Here is a 27,265-nt window from a genome sequence, read left to right as displayed (position 1 = left end):
CTCCACCACCTCACTCCAGGCCCCGTAGAGACTTCAGGTGACTTATCCATTCGCACAGTGATTTCAGCTGGGGCGCATCTTGCCTTGAATCTTTTGGGGAAGCATTTGTTAAGCATATGCTGTGTGTCAGGCATTGCACTACATGCAAAAAGAGTTATAAAGATAAGATATTTTCCCTGCCTTCAAGGAGTCTATAGTCTGGGGCAGAACATCTTCCTGCAGATAGCTATGAATCCTGATAGAGGAACGTTGCTTTGGTATGGAAATGATTGGGATTAGATGAATCCAATCCCACTGACCCCAGAGGCAAATTGACCAGATCAGATCTGGCAGTCACTGTCATCCTGATTGCAAAATAAGACGTCGTAAAACCCATACTGCATGAACCAAATATTTGATGCTTTAGTTTAAAGCAACTATTAAGGCTTCCAATGTAACCAGTGTTTAAAATTCTCCACTGAGATTTCCCCTTTATGAATAGAAGGATTGTGTTACAAAGGAGACAGCAGTGACTAGCATTGAAATGTGTAATTGATCCCTCTTTTTTTTGTCCCTCAGATTTTCTTCTCAGACCTGGAGGGTTGAGAAGGGGGGGGAAAGGCAGCATTGACACTTTTCTTTTTCTTTTTCTTTTTTTCAGATTCAGAAGAGTAAAACACACCTCATAGACAATAAGAGAGGCTGCCAATGTCTTGCATCATTTTAGCTGAGCTTCTTCATTCTCTTCTCCTTCCACAAAGACCTGTATCTGGGGAAGGTGTACAACTTTCAGAAACAAGCCCCACCCCTGCACTTGGCCTTCTCTCATGCCATCTCCTCCCAGGAGATGACTTTCTTGGAGCTGGTTTGAGGTCTTAGAACTCTGGGGGAATCCCCCCAGCCCAAGCAAACAACACAACTTCCGATTTTTGCACAAACAGAAACAACACATGAAGGGACTTCCTCAGAATCCTTTGCTGATGCCCTGGCTTTCAAGGCACCTGTCTGGCCTGATGGGAACGGACATCCTGGAAACGCCGAGAGAGGCCTGAGAAAGCCACACACACACAGGACTTGCCACTGTATTTCTTTATGTGTTGTTATTTTTGCACTGGTTGCTGATGGTGGATGCAGCCAAGCTGGCCTTCATCGCAGCTAAGATGATGATTTCAGTCTCTGGTTGTTCCTTTCCTGAGTCAGGAACGTTCTTTCTCTCCAGTTTTCTTCCAGACTTAGAAATTGTTCCCATGCTTTTCTTCCCATTTATATAATATGAAATACTTTCTGTTTTATAAGAAAGGAGATTTTCCTCTTCTTTATTTGATGCTTAATTTACCTGTGCATTCATTAATACAAACCTGAATGTTTCAGCTTGTGACCATATCGTTCAGGTGGGAAACCCAGTGTTTTCACTGAGTAGCATCCATGACTAAACGGTTACTGAATTTTTTACCACTGGCTGGTCCTCTTCTTTTGAATATTTATGGTTTGACCTAATTGTTCTTCTTTCTATTCAGGGAAGTGCTAAGGGAATTAGTATCAGGAAGATATGTCCAATAATTTTTTTTTCATTTTAATGAGCCTTTAGAAATGCCAGATAGGAGATGATTAATAGCACGAATCAAAAATAAGAATAGTGGATGTCACAGGGAAAGAGACAAAAAGTACAACCCCCTGAAACCAAGTCAAGAATGGGATCCAGTGGAGTGCAAGTCAAGGAATTTTGTGGATCTGAGTGGTGTGATTTGAATGAAACTGATTCTTAAAATGGAATTGTGGTTCACAGAGGAATCTTTGAGTCCTTCCTAAGGGTAAATCACATGAATAGGCTGGTGATGGAAGAGGAATACAAATAGGAAGAGAGAGAGAGCCGGACGGTAGGCTTAACTGTATTCCTCGTTGCAGATTTAATTTCCACGTGGAAAACACAAAAGCAAACATTTAAAAACTCCTCTCAGTACTAAGGCAACATGTTGGTATTTCTTCAGACAGAAAGGAGACTGGGTATGTCGTCTACCAGGCCTTTTGTGTCACTGAAATATTCCCCAACAGAAAGATCTGGAGAACTCTGTGGTGTGGAATGCACAGTCGTGTACTGATATTTGAGCAGGGTTCTTAGATCAGATTTCCATTTTGCTTGGTAATAGCAGATTTTTCTGTTGCTTCTCCTGTTTTCCTAACAGTGACCACAGTAAGTCATGTGGTCACAAATTCAAAACAGGAGCTCAGCAGGTCAAGTAAATGAGTACAGCAAGCTGTAATATCAGAATGATTGCGATAAATGGTAATTCATTGTGGGCCTGGGTATCAGAGAGCCAGTGAGGAGCAGTAGGGGGGAAGTGGGGAGGGCATGCACTGCCCCAAGGGGGCAGTGGCTGGCAGCTACGGGATCAGTGCTATGTGGGAATGAGGGTCCTAGATACCTAAGATTTTATGTAAACCCCCTCCAAATTTTTTAATATTGGCGACTAATTCAGAAACTTACAAACACAGTGCTGGCCAAAGAAGACATCCCTATGAACTAACTGCATTCAATGCATGGGCCATCGATTTGCAAACTATGCTCTTTGAGGTGGTTTTAAATAGAAGTGAAATACAACCAGTGCATGTCAGTTCTTGACCTTGGAACCTGAACTTTTGACCTCACTTCAATTCTGTATTTTTCTATGTAGAGCTTTGCAACCAATCAAACTAGAAAGGTGCAGCTTCCCTTTTATACTCAATCAAGACTAAACAATATTTGAAAAAGAAATAGGAATATAGCCGTTTTTTCTAGCACCAATAAAGATGGAAATGTTTTACATTTGCTTTAAGTCATTAATTTAGCTGGAAAAAGGTGGGCAGAGAATTTTATTCAGGATAGCACTCTGCTTGGAACTCTCAGCGTGGAAAAACAAAAGCATCATGTAACTCTTATTTTTAAATCCTTAGAAAGTGTTTTGAAGGGACATTGAGTAAAAAAGCAAAATTATCTATTTTTTTAAATAAAAAACAATGTATTACTGTGCTATAAATTGATACTGGAGCTGGTGAGACAACAGTATTGACTGGAAGAACAGTATTTCCAGAGCTCTAGCTCACTTGCTGTGGTCTTTCCATTCTCTTGAAACAGCTTCCTCCAAGTTGAGCAGTGAAGTGGAAGACACATTCTTCCATTGCACGGATTGTGACACCTTACTCTGTGTTCCATGTCACTTAAAAAGCAAAGGCTTACACACCTGAGTTAAGAATTAACTGCTATGTGGGGAAAGTACTAGGGATATTCCCACCATTGACAAACCACCAGTTCTACATGTCCCTGAGTAGAAAGTGACAAATGGAGTTAGCCCTTGAGTTTGGGCCCCCATGTCACCAACTAGCTCTACAGCCAAGTTTTGTTGATGCAGTATGTTTTGCTGCCATAATGACCGAACCATAGGCGGGTCTTTGTTCCAGCTTTTATTCACGCCCACCTTTCTTAGGTTATGAGCCCTCGTTGTTTATGGCAGCAGGCAAGAGACTCATTTCTAACCCATTAAATTCAAATGGATTTTCTTCCTATGTCCATTTCATTCCTGGAGCTTTTAAAAAGCATTGAAGACATCTGACAGTATCCCATTTAGGACCTGATATACTTAAACAATAAAATGATATCTAGACATCTGAGAGCCAAAGAACAATCTAGTGCATCTGTTCATTTCATTTGCAGAATTAAAGCCATTATATTATATTTTCCACCTGAAGTGATGCCTCTAGTAAATATGAAAAATAGAAAGTAAAGAGCATTATTATCACAAGATGTGAGACAGCAAATAAAAAGATGGAGACCAATATTGTAATCCATATTTTAGGAGTAAGGTTGCTGGTCTTCTAATGTCACTTCTGTCATGGATCAATTGTCTTTAGATAGATAGGAAGAATATGTAATATGTTTTCTTCTATTCTTAACCTTTCAGCAGAGACTTACATGGTAGAAATGACTTCATAACATTCCCCATGGAATAAGGAGGAAAACAAAAGAAAAAAGGCACAAAATCTTTTTCTCATAATGAGATAGAGAAGATTCTGAGATTAAAACCTATGTATGTAGCATTATGTCCCCCATAAAGGGGATTTTAGGAAATAAACTTCATTCTTATTGCAAGATTCCCACACATCCCAACAGGATTTGCACCACTGGCCCACCACAGGGCCTGGCATACAGTCAGCGTTCAGGAAACACATGCAGAACCGTCCAGCTGAATTCCACTAGCCACCTGTGAGTGCAAAGTTCAAGTTTACCTGAAAACGCACTCAACGTCTTCTGTATGTCAAGTGTATTGCTAAAGGCTTATCTTCTAAGTATGTGCAGACATACCCTAGTGACACAGATAGCTTATTATAAGGGACAGGAAATTGCAAGTAGTATGGGGGAAATTAGCAGTGCCAAGTTTATGAAAATAAAACTTCTCTATGGTTTTTGGGTTTAAGAAAAACAAACGAAAAAACAAAAACAGAAACAAACCAAAACAGGATTTATATGAAAATTCACTTCCAAAAGGAATGATGACACGATTACCAGTGGATTGATTTATAATCCAAGTTGTAACATTTAAAATCCAAAATAGACTTTCTTGAAGCGAGTAAAAGCATCTATATGTGCAGCCTGGGGAATCAGTGCTCTGCCAACATTATGGTCGGTATAGTACTGAACCACAGCAGAGTTGGATGTTAAAGAAATAACGTTGCAATAATGATGTTATATTGGCTCTTCTTTGTGAATAAGTGGAAAGTAATATTTGTAATTCATTGATAGTGATCCATGATTAAAGGCCTCGTTATCATTTAGAAAATGAACTTGAAAAAATTGTAATGAACAGCACAATATTTGTATAAAATATCCCTCTGAGAACCAAGAGACACATTATCTGCCAAGACCAGATGTCCGTTGTTAAGGTTTCCTCTCATCAAACACACTGGTGGGCACAGAGATGATGGCAGAATTAGAATGGTAACAGCCTGTAGGACATTAGGCAGGGTTCATCTGATAAGTGAATTTGGGTCCAGGGAAGTTTAGAAAATGGGAAGAAGTCCTCTGGATGTTTTCATTGGACATTTGCAAAAGCCTGGATGCTCCTCCAGGAAAGCTGCAATAAACAACGATTGTTTCATCAAAAGAATATCTTGTTTTTACATTGAACAAGAGTGGGGTGCAGTGGGAGGCCTGGACTGAAAGGTTCATGAAAATCAATTTCAACATTATTAAGTCCTGATTATTTTAACTAATGCCCCTCCACCTCATCCATTTTTTTCTTTAAAATATTGGCAGACATATTTGAAATGAATTGACATTTATTCTGGCTTCTGTTCTCAAGCAGAAATGGATTGACACTGACAATGGCTGGCTTCACTAAATGAACTTGAACCCAGCCTAGATAGCCATCCACTGAACCAAGGGGTGGTGTGTGGGCCCTTCACCTCACTCAGGGCACACTTAGCCTCCATTGGGGAGATCTCACCATTTCTGGGGCTTAATGCTTGCTGTAGTAGGCCAGTCATTGCCATCTTGGAAGCTGTCAGCTTCAGTCATGTTTGCTGAACCTCACCCATGTATCTTCATGGAAACTGGCTTTTGGACAACAGAAGCATTTCTCTGTCAGGTTACAGTGCAGGAGAACTCATTTAAAATAAAGCCCATTAAAACCCAATGGCTGTGGAATGGCTTTTCAATAGATTGCCCTGGAGGCATACCCTTGTACAGTTTTTGCTTCTCTGTGGTGATCTGTCTTGGGGTAGGTATTTGTGTACTAGTGTCCTTGTCTTTGAGTGGCTATATGTGTGATGGTACAGAATATAGTCGCACACCAACAAGCATAGATTTATAGTAAAAATCTACAGCCATAAGTATTGTCCAGTAACTGATTCTAGAGATAGAACTGTATAAATTTTCCTTTTTTCTTGCTTTGATGATATTTTTATAAAATTTTATATGCTGTAAAAAATTTTTTAAAATATTTGCTATTTTCATTTGTAGAGCTCGGTTAGGTTTTTATCAACTCTGGTGCCCGCTGTACAGCCAGATTTCTCCCTCCACCTAATCTCAGCATTCTCTCGCTTTTTCATACTTTTTCTCTCTCCTTATTTTCTTCGCTCATTTTTATACCTTTTGCAAATTCCTTCTTTTGCCTCTGTCCAGGCAAGCCATTCTGCTTGCAGCATCTTTTTAGCACATGGAAACACAAAATAATGGAAAGAACAAAATTATCTTGTTCCAGTGTGATCCGCATGAGGAAAGGTTGTGGGCCAGGGATGGGGTATGAATAGATGGGGAGGAGGGAATAGTTTGGGGAAAGGAAGCAGGAAAAAGGAAATCCTCATGGGATATCCATTACCCAAAGTAAGGTGACTCACTTTGAGCCTAACATAATGCTCTTATTATCTCTCCTCAGTCTACGGCACAATTTTTGTACAGGGTTTTTCTCCTTAGGATGTTAAGCCCTCACCGTGGGCCTCTAGACCTTTCCTTACTAGGGCACTGGCCACCAACTCAGCTCATCTCCTCAGCCTGAGATCTTGCTGCTGTTCAGCTGGATTTCGGGGAGATGTCTGGATTAAAATCAAGAATGTTTAACAGGACTCAAAAGAGGGAGGCAAGCAGAATTAAAACCCCAAACCTCAATCCAAATCATGCCGAATAAATAGTTCTTTTCAGGAATAAGGAAGGTATTTCTAGATATGTTCTGAGAAAGCTCTTCCAAAAGGGAAGATGATAAAAGGGACTTTGTATTTTATGGCAGTGATAGAATGTACTTCCATGATGTGAAATATGTTTTTAGCAGATAAAATGCAGGTTGCAATTTGCAAGAGAATGACCATCCATTTTAAGAAAAGTGTTTTGTTCCCTGTGATGCTGGTCTGTACTAAAAGAAACTATTCAAATGCCATAGCCTCACATCTCTAAATGCAAAAATAAATCATAGGGATTCATGTAAAACAGAATATGCTAAACTGCTCTCAATAAATTATGTGTTTATTGTAAATCTTTTTTGCACAGATGAGGCAGACAGTCCCTCAATGTATAATTTTCCGCCAGCATCTAGTAATGAATAAGTACTTGTATGTTCTTCTGATTACCAAATAAAAACAATGAGTTAACCTCTCTGTTGAAATTTGAAAAATGAAAAGGCTGTTTTTCTTCACTTTAATGTTTTTCATTGTTGTCAATGTTCTGTCCCAGATAGGAGGCTGTCCAGACTCACTCAGCCATCTGTCTCTTTTGTACTCTTCCAAATGCCAAGCAATATCCAGGTACCAAGTGCTTTTGCCTGCACACTGAAGATATACACAGTGTATCGCGTCTCATATAATCTTTTTTGAGGGATGAGTGGATGGGCTATCAGAAGCTCCTTGGAGGCATAAGAAATGTCAGTGTTCCAGGAATTAGGCTGGCTTCCATATGTTCAGTTTTCTTCTGGGTACCGTACGATGCTAGTTTTTGAATTCCAAACATTTTTTTCCTTTTCCTTCTCCCTCAGGTAGAAAGGGCTACCTGGCAATATTTTCTTTCTCTCCAGCTACAAACATAGGGAGTCTGACGAGGGACTAGTCATTACCCCTATTTGTGAGCATACATGCATGGTTTAATATAGTGAATGGCGTCCAGCCTTCAAACCAGCCACTAAGAGGCACCCCTAGTGGTGATGGTGCATATTACACAAGTACCACCCCCTTATCTGGACCACCTCTGTATGTTGTTCCTCTGCAGTAACTCCACTGGGTTATTACTGACTAAAGAGCCTGGGATGTTCCTCCCAAGCGGCCATGCATTGAAACACTTTTTTTTCAATTCCTTTTTTTTTTTCCTGAGAGCCAAAAACAGAACTTATGTTGAAAAATATAGAGAAGTATAATAAAATTAAAATCACTTGTAATACCCCATTCAGTGTCAGTTCTTTACTTCCCAATGGTCTTTTGCTATGTGTTTTTACACAGTTGAGGCCATATAGTACAATATATTTAATTTTGTATTATGGTTTGTTCTCATAACATTGGATTGTAAGCATTACCCATTTAAAAAAAACTCTTTACTAATATAATTTCAATTGCAACATAATTTTTCATTTTGTGGCTCTAGTGAAGTTTACTTAACTGCCTGTCTGCTGTTGGACAATTAAGTTATATGCTTTTATTTTCTGAAGTTGTAAATAACAGCAGCGGGACTCTTTGTACATAAGGGTTTGTCGCATTTCTGAATATCTCCATTGGAAGAATTCTTAGAATACTGGGTCAAAGGTCGTGGATCTTTTTTCAGACTCCTCATTCATATACCCAATCCCGAGGCATATCCAGATATTTAAACGGCCATATTTAAATAGCATATAACGTTGCATGTCTGAATAGCTCTTATGTTTTTGATCATTGTTCTTTGTGATGAATAGAGATCAGGTCACACAAAAGAAAGCATGGTATTCATGTATTGTGGAGGAGAAATGTTATCAAACACTCTGCCTATGCTGCTCTAGCTTATACACTGTTGGAAAACAACTCTTAGGAAAGTACAGGAGGTGGGCTTGAAGCCCTCCAAACTTTCAGAGATTCCACAGTCCTAAGCAGAACGTGGACTTCTCTTGATGCCCTTTTGTCAAGGCTGCAAAGGGGCAAAGATAACGATTCATTTAGCTCGTTGATCTCTGCCACCCCCTAAACGGAACACAGAGAAAATGTTGGTGGATGTGCTCAGCAACGGTTATCAAATGTTGTGGGTGTCTAAAGGCAGACACTGCAATAGGCTAAAAGAAAGAGTGAAAATGCACAGTAGACTGACAGACACTTTTCCTACTTTAGTCCTTCAGCACCCACTTCTGCCTTGGGACCTGCTTGTGTTGTAACAACATTGCTATTGTTGGACCGTTACTAAGGATGACGCTAGGTCTCAAGGGCTTTTAAATCACCTTTTCCGGCAGGCTTGGGCCTGGCCGTGCTAATCTTACGTTGCAGAGGGAAATTAATTGAGGTCAAGTTGCCGATCATTGGGTTTAGTGCTACCCTCACGTCCTGAGTCTTAGGTGTGTGTATTTGCCCCAAGGCAGGCAGCCTTGGTTGTCACTTTCATCCTCTTCTCCAGACTCCTGATGAATTGGATTTGTTGCCCTTTAGCTGAACCAACCAAGGACATTAATTTGAAATATCTGAAAGCTATTCGTTTGTCAAAAGATACTTCCAGTCACACAAGCTGCTGTGTTGACATCTCTGCCCTGAGCTGACTGATTGGGTTGTTTACTCCTTGAACATTCACATGCTCTGGGTCAAGGACAATGTAATGCGTGACCTTAAAGTGCTTCTCTCCCAAAGATGACATATTAGCTACTGTACACACACACACACACACACACACACACACACACACCCCTTTCTTTTGAATATAAACTGATAACACACACTCTGTCGCACTTCAGTTTGCTAAGTTCTCTCACTTTGTCCTCACAATGACATCCTGAAATTGATGTTTTTAAATTTTTATAGATGAGGAAAATGGAACTTAGCACAATGTCAGCACTGATGCAGTTGTTTATTCATGTTTTTATTTTCCTTACCTCATTTACAAAATATTTCAGAAGTCTAAAATCACATAAATATGACCAATTTGCTTTTAAAAAATGAAGGCTGCAGAATAAAACCAGAGGCAGGAAGTCAAGCTAGTGTAGATTGAGTCAAACAAGGCAAACTTTAGTGTACGGTCATGCAGGCTGAATAGGCCTCCCCAGTTCCCAGCATTAGATCATAAATTGGGTCTGAGTTTCCGGGAAACCTAAATAAAAATGAAAAGAAACCATTTACAAGATTCACATCATTCATGAGGATAAAGCACGCCAGTTCCTCAGAAGAAAGAACACTTCCCTTACAGCTGAAAGAAATGTCTTCCACAGGTATTCACTGGGTACATTGCTTCTCACTCCTGGCTGCAGACAGGCTTACCTGGGCCCCATCCCAGATCAGTGAAACGGCATGTCTAGGGGGAGGCCCAGGTATCAGCATATTTTCTTTAGAACTCCCCAGACTGTCCGAATGTGGAGCCAGGATTGAAAAGCACTTACAGAGTGAATTCTGAGTCACTCACAGAGCAGCATCCCAGGTAGATTTCTATAATAAATCCCAGAGTGAGGTTTATGTGTCCACCAGCCTGGAACAGTAGGGGTCAGTTTGAAAGCTGATCTGAACATGGATCTTCCAGCTCAATTTCTGATGTGTTCCCTGGGAATGGGAGCAAGGGAGGGTGAAGGGTTTTAGAAAATGAAACTTAGATAAGCTGAGTATTATTCCCACGAACGGAACTTTGAGTAAAGTGATACGTTATTTGGTGGCTATGGAGTGGAAGATGATTTCAGGGACACAATCTGACTTAACAGGGAGCCCATGGGAGGCTGACTCAGAGCCTAACCACCCCCAGTGGTCCATGGAGCCACCTGATGGTCTGGAGAAATTGCCAACAGGTTTATTTTATGCGTCTCTGCCTGCTACCTGTTTGTGACTCACGATTAGGAGAGGCGCACGTGGTTTCTCCCTTTTCCTGATATATTGGGCATTTCGTCAAGCATACAGAGAAAATAACCACATTGGTAGAGGGCTTGCAGCTCTGCTTTTCCACTGACCCACGGCCCCCAGAGTTTTCTGTCTCATTCACTATCTGCAAAGGAGACACCAAGGGAATGAAAAGCTGCCCCAAGAAAAATCCATCAAGCTTCAGGCTTTGGGAAGCTCATGATAGGTCATTAAAAAAAAAATTATTTATTTTATTTTTATTTATTTTTGGCTGCGTTAGGTCTTCATTGCTGCATGCGGGCTTTTCTTTAGTTGCGGTGAGTGGGGCTACTCTTCGTTGCTGTGCACGGGCTTCTCATTGCGGTGGCTTCTCTTGTTGCAGAGCACAGGCTCTAGAGCGCAGGCTCAGTAGTGGTGGCGCACGGGCTTAGTTGCTGCACGGCATATGGGATCTTCCCGGCCCAGAGATCGAACCCGTGTCCCTTGCATTGGAAGGTGGATTCTTAAGCAGTGCGCTACAAGGGAAGTCCCTTGATAGGTGACTTTAATTGCGCCAAGCATTTCTATGAAATAACCTGGCAATAGTGAATATTTCTGCAGGTAACACCATTAAAAGCTTGTCGTCATTCAGTGCTTTGCAGTTTTTTAAGTGCTCATTTAGGTCACATTACATTTGATCTCTCAGCTTCATGAGGGTATCTGTGGAAAGCAGAGTGCCCTATTTTCCAGCAGTTAAAGAAGGAAATTTCTATCACATCAGGTTTTCCAAGCCTCCCTGAAGATCAGAATCACCTGGGACACTTGTGAAAGGTCCATGCCCCTCCAGAAATGCTGGCTCACTGGTGCTTGGCTGGGCTGGGGAATCTGGGGTTTTTTTCCTTTTTGTTAATAATCCCAGGTAGTTCTTATGTGTAGGCAAATCTAGGAAGATGGCACCTGAAGGAAACCTGGATAACGGATTGGTCAAGAAATAGCAAGAGTCATTGGGAAAAGTTTCTCTAGGTTTAAACTCTGAAGGATCTTGGCTTAAATTTTGCCCCCCAACATTCAGTAACTTTGTGAAAATTACTTACACTTTGTCTCCAAATTCCATAAATTAGGAATCATTCTATCATCAGAGAGTTAGTATCAGAAAAGATAACTAACGTACATTTAATTGTCCGTTACTAATATGGTGCCTAGAACATGGTAGCTGCCTGACATGTGACAGTGACTGATGCTAATGACCAAGTGGCCAAATTGTGAGTCACACCTCTGAATAAAAAACCCTAAACTCTGCCTCCTTCCTAAAGCAGTGGTTCTTAACGGAGGGCAATTTTGTTCCTAGGGGACATTTGTCAGTGTCTGGAGGACATTTTTGATTATCACGACGGTGGGGGGCTTGGTTGGGGGGTGAGGAGGGGGTTTGCTGCTGACACCTAGCGGTAGAGGCCGGGGATGCTGCTAAACATCCTACCATGCACAGGACAGCAAAGAACGATGTGACAAAGTATCAGTGTGCATCTGTCGAGAGAAACCCTATCCGAAAGGGACAGTGAGACAAGTGAAACGTCCCGTGAGTGGAGGGATAAACACTTTGAATCATTGGCTTCCCCACCGTGGAGGTGGACCCAGTGGGACACAGGTTTTTTCTGGTGGGTCAGGAATGGCTATGGATCTGCACCCTGGTAGTGCCCTTGATCGGGGCTGGCTTGGTACATACTCAGGTCCACCATCCTTCCTGTAGGATACAGTGTGAGTGGCACCCCCTGGAGCTGTGCAGTGAGGCAGCCCTGGCCCGGACCCCACTTATCACTTTGGGTAAATCTTTTTTTTTTTTTTTTTGCGGTTTGTGGGCCGCTCACCGTTGTGGCCTCTCCCGTTGCGGAGCACAGGCTCCGGACACGGAGGCTCAGCGGCCGTGGCTCATGGGCCCAGCCGCTCCGCGGCATGTGGGATCTTCCCGGACCGGGGCACGAACCCGCGTCCCCTGCATCGGCAGGCGGACTCTCAGCCACTGCGCCACCAGGGAAGCCCTGGGTAAATCTCTTTACCTCTAGTGTCTGAGCACCCCGTCTGGGGTACGTGTTGACCTGCAAACTTGTGGCTCCATTCCCTGGAGGTTCCCCTTCAGTGGGTCAGCAAATGACCCTGGAAGCCATATTTATAAAAATCACCCAACTCTTACATTCAGGGCATCTACAAGATCTGGAAAATGAAGACCTAAAAGTTCTGCCAGATATCACTTCTCTCACCTCGTGCAAATTAACAGTTTTTGTGGGTCTGAGGTGTTTGGATTAATTTCGTGTTCTCTATTTTTACTATTATTACTACTATGACTAACACTATTAACGGTACTTCCACTGCTAATAATAATGATAATAATAATTAACAGTAACACAGAATGTCAGGGGTAGTACCCTGTTCTTTAAGACTAAAATGGAACAGTCTCAAACACCATCCCTAGTGTATATCTTCACATCTCACCAGGTATTCCGGGGTTGGGAAAGCTTATCCCTCACCTGGACCCCAAGTTCCTGCTTCATCTGATGCCGAGATCAGTCAGTGTGTCCTCTTGTTATCTTTACCCATGACTGTGTTCACTCAGACTAGCACAACCTCCACTCACGCCAGGCCTCTGCATGGAAAGTAGACTTTACAAAAAGTTTGCGTAGGTTCAGGGGACTTGTGACAAATAACTTGACGTTAAATCATGCCTACCCTCTGCCTGAGAATTCTGTCTGCTTTTCTGCCAGCTCAGAGTCCAGGCGTTTGTCATGTTGCTGGATTCTGGCCTTCAGGCCTCTTTTGCCCCACTCTGTATGGCCAAATAAACAAAGAAACGAATGAATAAACAAATAATATTTGCATTTATAGATAAAATATATATGTATATATGTGTATGTGCATTTTATGTGTATACATATATTGATGTATAAAATAATATATACGTGTATGTGTGTATAGGCATATATTATATATATACAAACATACACACACACACACATATGTGTAAATGTTCTTTTGCAGAACAATTCACCTCGCTTCCTTTATTTCTCGCCAGAACACTTGGATGTAGTTGTTGTCATTTCCCTCGTTTTGCAGATGAAGACTTCATCTTCACAGCTCTTCAGAGGTTCCAGAGAAATCAAGTTTGTTGCTTGAGGTCCAATAGGGAGTAAAGGCTATAGGGACAAAGCAGAGACAAACCCCTGACTTCTCACTTCTAAATCCAGAACTTTCCCTTTCACAGCAGCAGTTCTCCACTCTGGCTGCACATTAGCATCACCCGGGGTGGGCTTTGAAAATCCAAATGCCAGAGCTCCAGCCCCGTACAATGAACACAGAATCTCTGGGTGTGGCGCTCAGGTAACCGCATATTTAGAACGCTTCCCTGGTGATCCTAAAGTGCACGCCTGCCTGCTCAGACCAGTCTGGAGACCGAGAACCATCACACGCACAGAGGTAAAGCCTGTGCTCCTGGCTTTTCTGGACCATGGACTATGCCCTGCTTTGCTTCCACACCCTCACCCAACCTTCTTCTCAATGTTGTCTTCAGACCCAAACTTTTGGATCATTTGATAACATTGCACGTGAGCATTTACCGGTCTGAAAAGTCTGTCCACAATCCTATTCTTTCTCATCCTCTCTTTCCTCTTTACAGGCACAAAGAAGCATTCTCATGGCTCACCAGCCCCAAGCACTAGCTCCACTAGTCGCCTTACCTTGCCAGGTGGGTAAATATCGTTGCTTCATAATCTTAGTTGATCACAGACAGCAGAGAGGACCCGTTTCTCAGGAGTTGAGTTTAGCAGTTGATAAGTGGGGAATCTGGCCCCTTGTGTATCCTGTTGACCCCATGTTATCAGAGGGCTTTGTCTCTGATATCCACATTTGTAAGGTTCTCCCAAGAATGGACATAACATATTCATAGTTGGTTCACAATCTCTCCTGCTCACTGATGGAAAGAGTAGAATCTTGATCTTCCTTAAGGTTCATCGGGACATGCTGTGCAAGTATTTCTTTGAGAGGCAGGTGGCACAGGGGGAAGAATGAATTTTTGGTGAGAGAGAGAGACTTGGGTTCAAATCTCAGCTTTGCCATGTTCACACTGTGCAGGCTCACTACACTTATTCAGCTTCTTGGAGCTTCTGTTTTCTCATCTGTCTGCATGATAATAAGAATCAGAAACAATACTCATCAATTTAACATAGTACTGACTCATAGAGGGTGCTCATAGCGAGTATCTACTATTGAGAAATAAGGAGGTCACGGACGATCTGTACTGGATCCTATCTAACCTTTACTAGAAAATTTTAAGCATTCATGACAATCCTGTGTAATCACTATTTAATATGAGAGGTACCTATTGGTCACTGTCTCCATGCATAGGCTTACATTCTCTATGCAAATTAGGTTCCAAGTAAAACTTGGAAAAACACATTTATTTGGAGGGAAGGAGAGATTATAACAGGTAAATATGGACATTGTAGAAAAATCGAAAAATAATACAAATTAAAAGAAGGAAAGATGTTGCCAAAATGCTACCACTCAGAGCTAATCAAGATTACCTCTCCTTCCAGTGTTTCTTAAATACCTTTTTCTTCCTAGATTGAGATTATACTCTACATGGAGTTTTGTTTCCTCCCTTTTAAAATTTACTATTACATGATGAGCTTCCCCCCATATTATTAAATATTTTAAAAATATTTCAGCGATTGACTAACATTTCATATGATTATGCCACAATTTATTTATATACAGCATCCATGGAATTGGTTTCAGGACTACCCAGAAATACCAGAATCCATGGATACTCCAGTCACCCACAGTTAACCCTCCATCACTGCAGGTTCCACATCTGTAGACACAAGGGGCCGACTGTATTCATCAATAATCTGGCATTTATATAGCTTGCCTTTTTATCATTAATAACTTTACGTTCTTGTACATAAGTCTTCTTCTGAGTCCGTAAGTATGGGTTTAGGACAGATTCCTGTAGGTACAATTACTGACTCAAAGAGTATGTACATACTTAGGTTCTTGACCCATTATTGTCAAAGTGATTTCCAGAAAAGTAGTATTATTTTATACTTTTAGCAATGAGTTTGCCTTTTCTCTTTGCTCTTGCTACTGCTAACATTGATACTTCACTAATTTGATAAGAAAAATTATATTCATATTTTGTTTGCATTTAGTTTATCTTTAAAAGACTATGTTTTCTAATGTTAATTTATCTTTTACATTGTTTCTTTGGGGAATTTCCATGTTTCATCCATTCAAAGAGAGACAGTGACTTGCGTTGTAGCTACTCTGAAATAGGAATGTTTTGCAAGCAATGGGGTGTTATAATTGAATTAACAGCATTTTTTTCTTGGTTGTACATGAAATAATAGTTCACTTTATAATCAGTGGCATCTTAGATTAGCTGAAATATAATCTATGTCCATCTGCCTTTTCGGCCTCAACTTAATGCAGTGTCCCTACCCCAGTCCAACAGCTGGACTCAGTGTCCACTGAGTAGCCCCTGAACTTACTTGCCTCTCACTCTGCCTAGAACAGTCTTTACCCTTTTCTCCCCTGGTTAATTTCTCTTTGCAGTCTCTCCAAACTATCTAGGTAGAATTAATGCTGACGTATAATTATTTGCTTATAAGTCCTTTAACCATTGATCGGTGGCTTTTTCAAGGGTAGGGACTGTCTTATTCTTTTTTGTCCCAGTGCCTGCTGAGGTGACAAGCACATATTTTGTGCTCATAAATGTTTATGAGGCCGGGTGCCCTGGTGTGTGAGTGAGCATTATCCAATTTAATTTATGACTAGGTAGAAAGCAGCCGTCCTCAGAAGAAGGCTCATCTTGGAAATTGGATTTGTATCAACTATACTAACTTACAGCTATACAACTATAACTATACAACTATACTGACTTTTTTAGTACTGAGTAGACCTTGCTCTGTAGTCTCTGGAAGCCCATTTCATCTTGTCCCTGTTTGTGGTTATTGTGCTCTTAGGATTATAGTCATCATGAGGAAAACATTTCTAAACCCAACAACTTCAGTGTGTAGTGATGGTGTTTGCTCTTCTTTGTAAAGTCATAACATTCCTGGGTCAGGTGGGACCTCTGACATACTGGACATCTGCACGAACATGTTCCCGCCTGCTATGCCAGGGACCTATTGCTGGCCTGCTGGGATTCTAAGACCTCTGAGTCAGAGTCTCAGCCACCCTGTCTTTGGCCTTAGTTTTGCAGTCTAAAGTGGTCCCAAATTGGGTGTCAGGATCTGAGTTCCAACCACTTGAAAGCCTGTGGAGGTGGAGTGGGTCGTTCTCAAAACACTTGACATAATAAACCATGCTTTGTTTAGCAGACGCCCTCCACGTCATTCATAATGACAGCCAGCCCGCTGTTTCTCCTTGTGACCTCACGAACGCCACATGTTACCTCCCACAGTGCACATGCCTCTACCACAGGCTCTTGGTGCAGGCTGTCAAGCAACTTAAAATATGTCTTAGGATACTCAAAGAGCCAAACGGAGGAATAAAAATCCTTTAAAACCAATAAAGGAAAATTATGCTGAAGCCAAACAAGAACAGAGATATGCAAAAGAAGCAATCCAAAATCTGAAATGTTAAAAAGCAAACAAACAGGGCTTCCCTGGTGGCACAGTGGTTAAGGACTCGCCTGCCAATGCAGGGGACATGGGTTCGAGCCCTGGTCCGGGAAGATCCCACATGCTGCAGAGCAACTAAGCATGCAAGCCACAACTACTGAAGCCCGTGCGCCTAGAGCCTGTGCTCCACAGCAAGAGAAGCCACCGCAATGAGAAGCCCATGCACCACAACAAAGACCCAATGCAGCCAAAAATAAATAATAAATTAATTAATAATAATTTTAAAAAAGCAAACAAACATATAGTCATTGGGATTTTTTAAAAACAAAGAAAAACAAGTTGGTCGTATAAACTCAAGGTAGAACACAGCTGAAAAGAGAATTAATGTTGGAAGATAGTCCTTAGGACTTTATACCAAACATATTGTACAGATGGAACCATATAAAAAAAGAAAAGCAAGAGCTTGAACCATAAAACTCTTAGAAGAAAACATCCTTATGACCTTGAATTAGACAATGGTTTCTTAGATATAATACTGAAAGCCCAAGCTGCCAAAGAAAAATTAATAATACAACTTCATCAAAATTAAAAATTTCCATTATCAAGAAAACTAAAAGAAAATTCATGGAATGAAAGAAAATATTTGCAAACCATAAATCTGATAAGGATTTAGTATCCAGAATATGTAAAGAATTCTTATAACTCAACAATAAAAAGACAAACAAGACAATTAAAAAGTGGGCAAAAGATTTGAAGAAACATTTCTCCAAAGAAGATAGGCAAATGGAACGTGAAAAGATGCTCAACATCATTAGTCATTAGGGAAATGCAAATCAAAACCACAGTGAGATACCACTTCACATGCACTAGAAAGGCAAGAATAAAAAAGATGGATAATAACAAGTGTTGACAATGATATGGAAACATTAGTACCACCATACATTGCTGATGGGAATGTAAATGGTGCAACTACTTTGGAAAACAGTTTGGCAGTTCCTTAAAATGTTAATCATAGAGTGACCATAACACCCAGCAGTTCTGCTCCTAGGTATGTTCTCAAGAGAACTGAAAACATAGGTTCACACAAAACCTTGTCCACAAATATTCATAGCAAGATTACTCATAATAGCCAAAAACTGGAGACAACCTAAATGCCCATCAACTGATGAATATATAAACAAAATGTGGTATATCCATACAATAGCTTATTATTTGACCGTACTAAAGGAAGAAAGTACTGATACAGTCTACAACATGAAAGAACCTTGAAAACATTTTGCCAAGTGAAAGGAGCCAGACACAAATGGCCACATATTGTATGATTCCATTTATGTGAAATATGCAGAATAAACAAATATATAGAGACAGAACATAGACTAGTGGTTACTAGAGCCTGGGGAGGGAGAAGAATGGAGAGTGAATTCTCATGGGTATGGGATTTTTTTTTATTGGTGAAGAAAATGTTTTGTAAACTGTCACTGTTTGCCGATGACATGATACTATACACAGAAAATCCTAAAGATGCCACCAGAAAACTACTAGAACTAATCAATGAATTTGGTAAAGTTGCAGGATACAAAATTAATGCACAGAAATCTCTTGCATTCCTATACACTAACAACGAAGATCAGAAAGAGAAATTAAGGAAACAATCCCATTTACCATTGCAACAAAAAGAATAAAATACCTAGGAATAAACCTACCTAAGGAGACAAAAGACCTGTATGCAGAAAACTATAAAACATTGATGAAAGAAATCAAAGATGACATATACAGATGGAGAGATATACCATGTTCTTGGATTAGAAGAATCAACATTGTGAAAATGACTATACTACCCAGAGCAATCTACAGGTTCAATGCAATCCCTATCAAATTACCAAGGGCATTTTTCACAGAAATAGAACAAAAATTTTTATAATTTGTATGGAAACACAAAAGACCCTGAATAGCCAAAGCAATCTTGAGAAAGAAAAACAGAGATGGAGGAATCAGGCTCCCTGACTTCAGACTATACTACAAAGCTACAGTAGTCAAGACAGTATGGTACTGGCCCAAAATATAGGTGACACCTATGGTCACCTTATCTTTGACAAAGGAGGCAAGAATATCCAATGGAGAAAAGACAGCCTCTTCAATAAGTGGTGCTGGGAAAACTGGACAGCTACATGTAAAAGAATGAAATTAGAACACTCCCTAACACCATACACAAAAATAAATTCAAAATGGATTAAAGACCTAAACGTAAGGCCAGACACTATAAAACTCTTAGAGGAAAACATAGGCAGAACACTCTATGACATAAATCACAGCAAGATCCTTTTTGACCCACCTTGTAGAGAAATGGAAATAACAACAAAAATAAACAAATGGGACCTAAGGAAACTCAAAAGCTTTCCCACAGCAAAGGAAACCATAAATAAGACAAAAAGACAACCCTCAGAATGGGAGAAAATATTTACAAACAAAGCAACTAACAAAGGATTAATCTCCAAAATATACAAGCAGCTCATGCAGCACAATATCAAAAAAACAAACAACCCAGTCCAAAAATGGGCAGAAGACCTAAATAGACATTTCTCCCAGGTAGACATACAGATGGCCAACAAACACATGAAAAGATGTTCAACATCACTAATCATTAGAGAAATGCAAATCAAAACCACAATGAGGTATCACCTCACACCAGTCAGAATGGCCATCATCAAAAAATCTAGAAACAATAAATGCTGGAGAGGGCGTGGAGAAAAGGGAACCCTCTTGCACTGTTGGTGGGAATGTAACTTGATACCCCACTATGGAGAACAGTATGGAGGTTCCTTAAAAAACTAAAAATAGAACTACCATATGACCTAGCAATCCCACTACTGGGCATATACCCTGAGAAAACTATAATTCAAAAAGATACATGTGGACTTCCCTGGTGGTGCAGTGGTTAAGAATCCACCTGCCAATGCAGGGGACACGGGTTCGAGCCCTAGTCCAGGAAGATCCCACATGCCGCGGAGCAACTAAACCTGTGAGCCACAACTGCTGAGTCCACGCATCACAACCACTGAAGCCCGCATGCCTAGAGCTTGTGCTCTGCAACAAGAGAAGCCACCGCAATGAGAAGCCTGTGCACCGCAACAAAGAGTAGCCCACTCACCACAACTAGAGAAAGCCTGTGCACAGCAACGAAGACCCAACACAGCCAAAAATAAAAAAAAATAAATTTATATCAAAAAATGGTCAACTTAAAAAAAAAAAGATACATGTACCACACTGTTCATTGCAGCACTATATACAACAGCCAGGACATGGAAGCAACCTAAGTGTCTATCAACAGATGAATGGATAAAGAAGATGTGGCACATATATAAAATAGACTATTACTCAACCATAAAAAGAAACGAAACTGAGTTATTTGTAGTGAAGTGGATGGACCTAGAGTCTGTCATACAGAGTGAAGTAAGTCAGAAAGAGAAAAACAAATACTGTATGCTAACTCATATATATGGAAACTAAAAAAGCTGTACTGATGAACCTAGTGGCAGGGCAGGAATAAAGACACAGACATAGAGATGGACTTGAGGACACAGGGGTGGAAGGGAAAGCTGGGATGAAGTGAGAGAGTAGCATGGACATATATACAGTACCTAATGTAAAATGGATGGCTAGTGGGAAGTTGCTGCATAGCACAGGGAGATCAGATCAGTGCTCTGTGACCACCTAGAGGGATGGTATGGGGGGGGGGGGAGGGAGGCTCAAGAGGGAGGGGATATGGGATATATGTATACATATAGCTGATTCACTTTGTTGTACAGCAGAAACTGACACAACATTGTGAAGCAATTATACTCCGATAAAGATGTGAGAAAAAAAAAAGAAAATGTTTTGTAATTAAATACTGGTGATGGGGCTTCCCTGGTGGTGCAGTGGTTGAGAGTCCGCCTGCCGATGCAGGGGACACGGGTTCGGCCCCGGTCCGGGAAGATCCCACATGCCGCGGAGCAGCTAGGCCCGTGAGCCATGGCCGCTGAGCCTGCGCGTCCGGAGCCTGTGCTCCACAACGCGAGAGGCCACAACAGTGAGAGGCCCGCGTACCGCAAAAAAAAAAAAAAAAAAAAATTGGTGATGATTGCACAACCTTGTGAATAAAATAAAAAGCACTGAACTGTACACTTCAAATGGTGAATTATATGGTATGTGAATTATATCTCAATTTTAAAAATGAAAGAGCATGGAAGATAGATAAACAGCTCTAAAGGCTCAAATTCCTAGACAGTAAATGCACCTCACTTGCCATACCTAAGTAATACCAAACACATACCGAAATGCATTGTGTGAGATTGTTCCAAATTATGTCAAGGGTGAGAAAATATTAAATGCTATAAGAAGCTGGTTATGTTCAAGGGAGCTGCGAGCAGGTTGCCTGTAATAAAATGACAACCAACTGACAGCAAAATTTGCGTTAGCAACAGCAGATGCCAAAAGACAATGAAGATATATCTTTCATAGGCTGAGGGAAAATAAAGCATTATATAATAGCTAAAATAGCTAAATTATTAGTTATGAATGAAGGCAAAGTAAAAACATTTTAGGTTTACCATGACATAATTTAGCACTCCAGACTTCACTAAAAGAAGTATAAGGGACATACCTCAAGAGGAAGAAAGGTGAACCCAAAAGCAAAGTGTGAGAGACAGGAATTAATGGTGAGCACACAAGTAAATAAAGCATGTTGGTAAATGTGAGTAATTAGTCACCATAAAAATAATGTCCATATTTTTTGCGTTAAAATAGGAAACAGAAGCTATAGATGGAAGAGGGGATATTTAAGAGGGAGTTAAGGAATGCTAAGGTCTATTCTGTCTTCGGGCAGAGCTTTGTAATTTTGTAACTTTTTTTGCAACACAAAGGATCATCAGTAAAATAATAGAAATATAACCTATAGCATCTAAGTCAGCAAATGAACAACAACAAAGAAAGGGAATACAGAAAATGTATCTACTTGATATAAGGCAGAAAGGAAAAAAAAAGAAGCAAGGAATAAAGAATGATTATAAAATTAGAGAGTAGAATCAAGTCCAAAACTATCAGTAATAAGAATAATTGCAAATGGTTCGAACTCTGCTCTTAAAATACAGAAATTTGGATAAAAAAACCAAAATCCAGCCCTGTCCTTCTTTTAAAAGAAACACTTTTAAGAAAAACTCCCAGAAAGTCTGCTAATGTATGGCAGAAGAAATTCCATGCAAAATATAAAGCTAGTTCTTTGAAAAGCATCATCCATTTTAACATCTGTACAATATCCTATTATATAAATGTGCTACAGGATGTTTAATCATTTTTCTGTTGATGGTGGTTTTCCATTTTTTTTGCTGTTGCAAACAATGCTCAACATAATGTTGGGCAAGAAAAGCAAGTTTCAATAAGATTTATACCATCTAACGCAATTTGTATTATCTTTAAAAAACAAGCAAAAATAAAAGTAGATATTTTATGGTTGCATAGAGATGCAATAATTGAACGACTATATGCACAGGAATAATAAACATCAAATTCTGGATGTTTTTTTGTGGGGGGAAGGGAAGGGTATATTAGGTACTTAAATTCTACCTTGGTATTTAATCTCTTTAAACAAATTTTTGAACAAATACGCAAAATGTTAAGATCTGCTTAAACTGTATTGAGAGAGTACCTGGGTATTTGTTATATTATTAATTATAGTTTCTGTTTGCTCAAATATTATATATTAAAGAATTTCCTAGTGAAAAATCTGTGACTGTCTTCCGAGACAGTTTTGTTTGTCACATGTGTCAGTCCTGAAGCCACCAGAGACCACTTCATTAAAGAACTGCTTGTGTGGTTTCCAAAATTATCAAAGCTGTCTCCTGACACGCCAGCACCAGGAAACTGCTCTGAGGACATCACCTTGATTCCTTGCATGCCCATAGCAAAGTGACTCTTAGATGGTAAAGTAATAGCACCTGCAGACAATTTTTTTCTAGTGCCAACTTCAAGTGTGCCCCATGAGGTTTGTGAACGCAGTCAAGCTCATGGGCGGGCCGTAAATGATGGAGAGCTGAGCCAATGTTGGCTCTCGCTGGAGGAGTGGCCCAGAGCTTCACTTCCAATCATGATTGCTAACGCTGGAGACTAGTCAGTGGCTTCTGAGCAGATGCCCCCAGCGCCTCGGTCACATCACTTTTCCGAAGTGATCGTTAGATGGAAAGGTACAGTACCGTAGTCATTCGCTGATGCAGATAGCTCATTGCTCCTGTGTGAGCAGCTTCTGGCTTGCACGGTAGTGTTGGCAATAGATGCAGCTCTGCTTCTAATCTCCGTTGCCTGATGTAGAAAGAGTTGGTGCGTTGAGATGCCAGCTGGCTTGCAATGACATTTTTTGTGTGTCCTGTTCTAGGGGACTACGGATAAAACATCCATTCAGAGGATTCCTCAGAAGAGAACTGACCAGCCCTGAGGTCTGAAGACATTTTAGGAAGCTTATGTTTCTTTTACAAAAACAAAATATTATGTGTATTGTAAGTTACTGAGTGATTAACTTCAAAAATGGTAACTTCTGATCTTCCTAATACAGGTTTTTAACAGTAAATACTTTGGTATGTATTGCACATCTATCTAATATCAGGGACAATGCTAGGTTCTTCACACGTATTATCTCATTTAATCTTCACAACAACCCTCTAAGGAAGGTACTGTTATCTCCATTTCACAAATTAGGAAACTGAGGCATACTCAGATAAATAGCTTGCCCAAAGTTAGCAGGTGGCAATCCTGTACTCTTTGCTCGAGTTTCATTGTCAGGCGTAAAGACTGATGTCAAACAGTCCACACTGGAACAGCCTTTCTTTCACAGTTGTACTCTGCCTGGGGTAGAGTACAATTATGCAGGTACCGATTTCAGGCACAACTGTGGGGTGTGGAGGGATCCTGCATTGTCTTAATTTTAAGTAAAGATTCCCACGAGTGGTCTCTGCAATTGCCTTCTATCTTGAGTTCAGTTTAAGGGATGCCAGTTGTCATCCTTACTATGGACCAGAGCAAAACACATTTGTTATACGTGATTTAGCACTTCAGAGCTCTAGAACCCTAAAGAAATTTAACTTTACAGGCTTCTTCTGGCAGAGGTCATAGTTGGTGTGAGCACAGGACAGAGCTATTGATTTGGCCTTACACTCCCCATCTTCAGATGCACACGTGGACAAAGGCACACACGGATGAAAAAAAATCGAACAAAAGACTTAGCTTGCGTAATCTCCCAAATATTTTTCTCCTTTGAAAGAGCATGCCTCATGTTCTTTGTGCTTGCCAGGAGAAACAAAATGAAAACAAAGAACTCGATTGAAGATGATCATCTCCTTGAGGGAGGGCTTTCTTATTCTTTTTTATTAATTAAAATAATATTTTTATTAAATTAAACGATTAATCATTAAATCATAAGGTCGCAGGGCATTTAATAGCTAGCAGTTGTTTGAATAAGAAAAGAGCTTATTTTCCAGCCTTACCTAATTGCTCCTGCTCTTTCAGCTGTTTGTCAGAGAGACTTGAGAACTGTGCCTCAGCCTCTCCAGACGATAGTAAGACCTGAGTTGAGGTTATAGCTTTGGTGTAAAACAAAAGTGCTCAGGCCTCAAATTTGAAACTTCAGAGGAAAGGAGCTTGCCGACATTCTTCTTTGAGCAAACACAGGCAACAAATCTAGGTATCAAGGCATTGTGGATGCAAAGGAGAAGTATTAGGTTTTGTAGATTCTAGTCAACTGGTGTGTATTCTAAGTGATTCCCCTCTTCTTTAGTAAATGAGAGATTTATGAAGGTTACTGAGTATGATGCCGAGTAGTTTACTCATTCATTAAATATTTTTCAGCACCAACTGTTATCAGTACTGGGATTAAATTCTGGGGATGCAAATGTGTATAACACCCTGTCCCGTCCTAATGAAGTTTATAGCCAGGATCAGTGATCTGTAGGGTGAAGCATAAGGAAGAGGTATCTCAAAGACCAGGGAATCAGTGGTTCGAGAATGGCTTCCAATGAAGGTGACTCAAAGAATTATTATGGCTCAGCATAGTAAATGCAAAGAGTCTTAAGAATCAAAAGTCATTTGTTTGTCATTTTCCTAATTACGTCAAGATTGGAGTTCAGGGACTGAAACTCCTTCCATCCTGGTTGGGTATCTAAGCCACCCTTCCCATCTGGGGGTTCCAGCTCATGGTAAGGAATAGCCCAAAGTGATTGAATGAGGCTCAGTATTTGTACATGGTATAAATAGTTTAGAATGTGGGATAGATGATTCTGCTTTGCTTAAAATGGCACTGGGTTTCAGCAAAGTGTTTCCCTTAGGTAGCTGAATGGAAAAACAAACATATATATATATATATATATGTAATTTTTCCCCACAAATGCCCATTTTGGATAATTAGCCTTTTGTGAATCACAGTGGTGTGTTCTCTGCCAAATAGTCACAAATAAATTCATTAAGTTCATCTCTTCGTTGTGTGCTGAGGTCTTTCATGTGGTAAAATCCATTTGTACGGGGAATGACATGACTTTTCTATACTATAATAAGAAATCCACCAGGGAGGCCACCATTAAAAGGCTCCTTGTGATGACCTTTCATCTCCTGTGCTGTGTAATGATGGTAGCCACATACCAAGCACCTACGACATACTGGCACTCCGCGAGGTTGCAAGGTACCATACCTACATTATCTCAGTTATAGCCCCTTTAAAATCCTCACAACAACCATGCAAAGAAGTTACCATTTTCCCCATTTTACAGAAAAAAACAAAAACAAACCCAAAACCCTGAATCCCAAAACAGATTATCTCCTTAGGATCTCACAGCTGGTAATAGTTTAATCCAGTTCTGTGACACCCCAAACCCACGCTTCTCTCACAATACCACACCACCTCTCCCAAAAGTAGACCTTCGTGGATTTGATTCTTGTCACAGATCTTAGCATGTGGCCAAGGGTTGGCCACTCCTGTGTGCAATGACCAGACCCTGTCAGCTGCCCCAAGCATCCCTCGAAACTTAAGGGGACATATTCTCAAAACAAACTCGGCACCTAAGCCAGTGGTTCTCAACCTGGCTACGAGTTAGAACCACTGGGCGTTACAAACATACTTGCTTGGGCTTCACCTTAAAATAACAGATTACTTTCAAGACTCTTGGAGGTGGGGCTTAGGAATGCAGTAAATCTGAAGCTTTCCAGGTGATCTGATGGGCATCCAGGGTTGAGAAATGCAGGTGGAAGCAAACAGCTTCAGGTTGGATGAAGGGCAATAAAACTATGTGGTTTATTTTTTTCCCTGTGGCCATGTATTCCTCTGGGGACGTGGAAATGCTGGTCAGGTGATCTTTCCACACTAGGGAGTGGTTTGGTTCAGGCAGTGTCAATTGGCCTTTTTCTGGATAGCTTCTCAGACAGCAAGCTTCCTGTCTCCTGTGCTCTTTGCTCTGTAAGCTTCAGATACGGCACCAGTAGATTAGTTAGTATTCCCATTTTCTTGAGGAAGAGTCCTTGGAGAACCAGAGTCTTTTCCAATGTAGATGCTGGGTTTAAGTATTCTAGTTTTAATATAAACTACACCTTGAAGAGTTTAAGAATAGACCCTCACCTTAGACAGCACTACATCTAATGTGCATGGTTTAAGAGTAATTTTCTGGCTGGGTTCATGTCGCTAGATTGTATTTCTGCAAAAGGAAGGAAGACCTATCAGCATGGCCTTCATGTAACGCTTTCATGTCTTGAGGAGACAAAGCAATTCCCTAGCTGGGAAAGTATTCTGCTGCTGAGTTTTCCTGGCAATTGCAAATCTTCCAGATAATTCCTGAAATGTAGGATCTGCCTCTGAGGAGAGGGATGGAAACTGATACTGGGTGAACGCCTACTACGTGTCAGCGCTGTGCTGGCTGTTTCTAATACGTTGCTTTCTTGTCATTCTCAGGCCTCTGCAGTGAGTGTTACTATCTGTTTTTTTCTTTTTATGGGAAACTGAAATTATGTGTCCCAGTCATATGGGGACAGAGAAAGAACTGAATCTGACTTCCTTCCAAGGATGGGTGAGGGGCGACTACAAATGAGATAATGGATATAAAGACACTGAACTGCACAGAAGACAGGCCATGCTACTGGGCTCCTTAAACAGCAAAGCCCCGGGTTCACAAAAAGTTGTTACACTTCACTTT

At 40.6% G+C, this 27,265-nt stretch overlaps 1 protein-coding gene across 1 annotated transcript in view; it reads left to right on the top strand.

Annotated features, from left to right (window-relative positions):
• Positions 1 to 23,738, top strand: part of PDE1C (phosphodiesterase 1C) — a 260,300-nt gene extending 236,562 nt beyond the window's left edge. Inside the window, exons 17-18 of the mRNA XM_060019937.1 lie at positions 14,120 to 14,188; positions 23,473 to 23,738. Coding sequence (XP_059875920.1) covers positions 14,120 to 14,188; positions 23,473 to 23,486 — 83 coding nt within the window. The 3' untranslated portion in view covers positions 23,487 to 23,738. The remainder of the gene's footprint in view (positions 1 to 14,119; positions 14,189 to 23,472) is intronic.
• Positions 23,739 to 27,265: the final 3,527 nt, after the last annotated feature.

This window comes from Delphinus delphis, chromosome 9, assembly GCF_949987515.2.
Source record: "Delphinus delphis chromosome 9, mDelDel1.2, whole genome shotgun sequence".
Lineage (NCBI taxonomy): Eukaryota > Metazoa > Chordata > Mammalia > Artiodactyla > Delphinidae > Delphinus > Delphinus delphis.
This window is presented reverse-complemented; position numbering and strand designations above follow the sequence as displayed.